Raw genomic sequence first — 4,154 nt, 5'->3', positions numbered from 1 at the left:
GTGGGGGGGGTGGGGGGGGGGGCGTTGTTTTTGTTAACGAAAAACATCTTCATAAAATACTAGATGCGTTTCTTGAAGAAGAATCTAAGCAAGGAAAATTAAAGCATTTCAGGAGCCAATTAGCTGATCAAGTTACCAGTGAAGTCAGCAGTTAAGTACTACCTTTAAATTCAACATCTTTGTAAGAAGTTCATTCAATTGATCTGAATAACGATATGGTATTCGCCTGAACTTCCCTTCTCTGATCCTCTCTGCCAGCTCCTTTTGGTTGTAAGCTATAAATGGAGGCCTGGGGGAGAAAAGAAAAGAAAAGAAAAGAAAAGAAAAGAAAAGAAAATCTATTTTTTAAGGCTCCTAAGCAGGAGATTTACTGCAGTACCAGAATTTCAAACAGTGTAACAATTTTGTTTTGCTTAAGAAAAAGTTTATATCAATGTAAAGAAGTGGAGGTTTAAGTTTCTAGAAAACAACTTGCTTAGTTTCAAGATCAAACAAAGCTTGGCAGTGTCAGATTAAGCTTTAAGCCAAACCTTAAGTTTCTCTCATTTATCATTAAGCACACATCATGCCAAGATGCCTGAGGAGCCCAGTCCTCTTACATCAGTTTGTTATACTTACGAAAGTGCACACAATTCATACAGCAAGCATCCTAGAGACCAGATGTCAGATTTTTCATTGTATGACATGCGGTTAATTTGTTCCTAAAAAAAGGAGTACATGAAATGTAGTTTGTTCAATATCAAAGATATGCATAATAATTCAGGTATAGGAATACAGCAGAGGATTAGTAAATATTTGTCTAGAACAGGGGGTAGCAATGTTTAAGCCATGGCAGGACACAGCAATGCAGCTCGATCCAGAGGTGAACTGTTGCTTCTTACCCACTCTGCCCATCATCCTCATCTTGGCTTGGCAGGCCAGATACAAAGTCTCCTCACAGGCCAGATCCAGCCCACAAGTTGTCAACCTCTGGCCTAGAGTGTTAAATATTATTTGCATTCAACTCCAAGGTTACTTCAATTAGTCAATAGTAAAGCACAGAAGATATGGCAACAGTTAGAAAAGCTATGCAAAATTGCATCAGTCTTTATAAAGAGAGGCAAGACAGGCAGCAATGGAAACTGCCTCATCTAAAATGAGCATGAAGCATGCAGAAACAAGGTAGAATATTTTCTTGCAAAAATTGACAGTTATGTTTGCCCCGCTTCAGGATGAGTGATCCTAAATGTGTTTGAATCATCTGGAATCCTTCAAAAAAAATAAAGGACTCTGAGAAGAGGCTAGATGCCTCATAACATCACTGCACTAACACTGGAACTCAACATACCAATGTGACAAAACTAGCCTCAGTACCAGTACCGATTTACAAATGCCTAAAATCCAAATTTAAAAGTGGGCCAGTATTAATTAGAAGGTAAGGAACATGGCAACCAAGGATTCCAAATAAGAAATGGCTCTTCCAGGAAGAAATAACTCACAAGGGTACAAATATCACAATGCAAGGGAGCTATTAAATTGCTGAAAGCATGGCTTGCCACTCAGGAGAAGAATCCTAATATTTAAGTTACAATTCTTTCCTTAAGAAGTTAGATTTGTTCATGCGACTACCATGGTTTAACAGCCTTTTCTACCAGGATAGCAGTTTTGAACAACCCCCTGCCATCTAACAAGGACAAGCACCAGCACCTTCATCCACTTGTACTGCAGCCCCAACCTGCAGGCCAATGACATCAAGCTAACCTTGCACTGATTTGGCTCATGGGACTCCTTGCAGGCCAGACCCAGAAGTGCCAGGGCAAGTGGCAGTGGGGCAAGCAGTACTGGGTCAGCACAGCCATCTTCAGGGCTATGTGGCACCACTGGGGACAGCCTTCAGCAGCAGGGTCTGAGTTCTGCTGTAGGCTCTACCACCACCCCTCTGGGGGGCCCTAGAAGCCAGGGAAAATGGTTTTGTGGGCTAAAGTTTAGCACTCTATGAGCTATGTTTGACAACTGCTCTAGACCGAGGATGCATGCTATAGAAATCCAACACCAGGAACTGTACTGCTATGCCCATGACTACTGGCATCTTAGTTCTCAAAGTATATGGATTCATACCATCAGGCACAGTATAATTGAAGCTTCCATTTCTACTCTGACATAATGTAGAATTGTTACAAAAACTAAACTACTGTAAAGTTTTTAAAAAGTGTTTTCACTTTTCTTAAAAAGAAAAGAAAGGAGAAAAAAAAATAAAGCAAGCTGCCTCCAATAAAGTTAAGATTTATCTAGGATTTCCTTTAAGACAACCAGAACATTCAGGAGACCTTATCAAAAAAGAACGAGATGTAGAAACCAGGAGCACTTACTGGAGACATATAATATGGAGTCCCAACAAATGTTTTTGCAAAACTTGTATCATGGTGTAATATTCTAGCTAGTCCAAAGTCTCCAAGTTTAACATTCTGCATGCCATCGAGAAAGACATTTGCTGGCTTGAGGTCCCGGTGCAATACAGTGACCCCACCATCACTTCGTCTGTGACATTCCTTCAAGGCCAGAGTCAACTGAGTCAACACACGGAGAATAAATTTTTCTTCCAAATAGTACCTGAAAGGTGAGCAAGTCATTTATCAATTCTATAGTTATCAGTTATACAGGCCTACTAAATACCAACAGATTAGAAATAATAGGATGCCAGGTTAGTCTGGCAGGCTACTGGAAGTTGAGGGGCAGGGCCTGTGGCAGAGTTCAGGGCCCTTGGACCCCAATGGACATGGCCATTGTCAGCAGCCTCCCAGCTCTGTACTGCCACATTGTCTTGTGCCTTTATCTAATTTTTCGAGTAATTCAATTTGTGACCTTCCAACAAGAGGTAGCTCCTGAATTCCTCCCCCTAACAAACTTATTCTATAAGGAAAGATTGGCCAGGCCCAGATTACATGCCTGAAGCTTCTAGCAGCTTAACAAGAGATACATTTTGTTTTGCCTGTTAAATGCTCATGATTACATCCAGGTCAGGAAGTTAAAGTCTCACAGATATCACATGCCTTTCCTTGGTACATCTTGCAATCAGGCTGGCAAGGTCACCACCTTCACAGTATTCCATCACTATGTACAGTGTTGTGTTGGTCCTGTCAACAATGCGATCATAATACCGGACAATGTTGGGGTGTTTCAGCTCACGGAGCAGATTCACTTCCGAGACCAGCATCTGCTTCTCCGTTTCTGTCATGGACCCATAGTCAAGCTCCTTCCAAACCAAAACCTGAAAGAGAAGTCACCAAGGCCAGGCTGACAAGTCCCTAATGCCCTGATTGGGGATAGCCATAAAGTCACTAGGCGAACCCACACAAACAGCTGGCTGAGCTCCAAGAGCCAAATGCCACTGGCTGAAAGAAAGACCCCCACACCTGGCAGCAGGGATTAACATCAAATACTGCTAACGCAGAAACAGATGTTGCCCGACGGCTCTTTTGTGCTACCATAAATATTTTCAGTGGCAGAAACAGCAAGCAAGTACATGCTGCTGCCTTTTGCTGTGCTGCAAAGGGTAAGTCACTGGCAAGACAACAGGTGGCAACAGATGCTGCTGCTTTATCACAGGGTGCATCTATTAGGTCTGGGAGAGTACAGGCAGCATACCTACTCTCCAGACACCCCAGGCAAGTACTCTGGGGGCTCCTCAAGCCCCTGGAGCACCTGCCAGCTTACAGACAAGCACTCAGGTGGGGTGGGGGGGCATAAGCAGGGAAGCCAGGCTCCCCACTCACCCAGACCCACTCCCTTATGATTGTGGGGGGCAGGCCTGGCTGGACAGAGAAAGCTGGGAGACCTCACAGCCCCTTACTCCGTACTAGCAAGAGCAAGACAAGGGGTCGTGTGTGTACATACACATATGGATGCACACACGTGTGCCCACTCGCCCCAGTGAAGCACATCATCTGTTCCAAGGCACAGAAGGTGGAGGAAAGCACCGCTGAGCTGCGTCATTCCACCGTGTGACGTTTCAAAGGCGGGGTGGGTTCTAGGCGCAGCTAGTTCATTCAGGGGGGGGGTGGCTTCTCTGCGCAGGCGCGGGTCTGGCCCCGCCTTCCCAGCCCCCCGAGACGCGCTTGCCAGCGCAAACCCCGCCCCCGCCCCGCGTGATGTCACGGCCCCAAGCCGGTACCTTG

The 4,154-nt window shown here is 44.8% G+C and overlaps 1 protein-coding gene across 1 annotated transcript in view; it reads right to left on the bottom strand.

Annotated features, from left to right (window-relative positions):
• The window catches only part of NEK2 (NIMA related kinase 2), a 9,943-nt gene extending 5,945 nt beyond the window's left edge, over positions 1 to 3,998 (bottom strand). Inside the window, exons 1-5 of the mRNA XM_006028796.2 lie at positions 3,874 to 3,998; positions 3,030 to 3,247; positions 2,349 to 2,589; positions 619 to 701; positions 163 to 289 (exon numbers count right to left, since the gene is read on the bottom strand). Coding sequence (XP_006028858.1) covers positions 163 to 289; positions 619 to 701; positions 2,349 to 2,589; positions 3,030 to 3,247; positions 3,874 to 3,972 — 768 coding nt within the window. The 5' untranslated portion in view covers positions 3,973 to 3,998. The remainder of the gene's footprint in view (positions 1 to 162; positions 290 to 618; positions 702 to 2,348; positions 2,590 to 3,029; positions 3,248 to 3,873) is intronic.
• Between the last annotated feature and the right edge of the window lie 156 nt (positions 3,999 to 4,154).

The sequence above is a fragment of the Alligator sinensis genome, unplaced genomic scaffold (genome assembly GCF_000455745.1).
Source record: "Alligator sinensis unplaced genomic scaffold, ASM45574v1 scaffold1277_1, whole genome shotgun sequence".
NCBI lineage: Eukaryota > Metazoa > Chordata > Crocodylia > Alligatoridae > Alligator > Alligator sinensis.
This window is presented reverse-complemented; position numbering and strand designations above follow the sequence as displayed.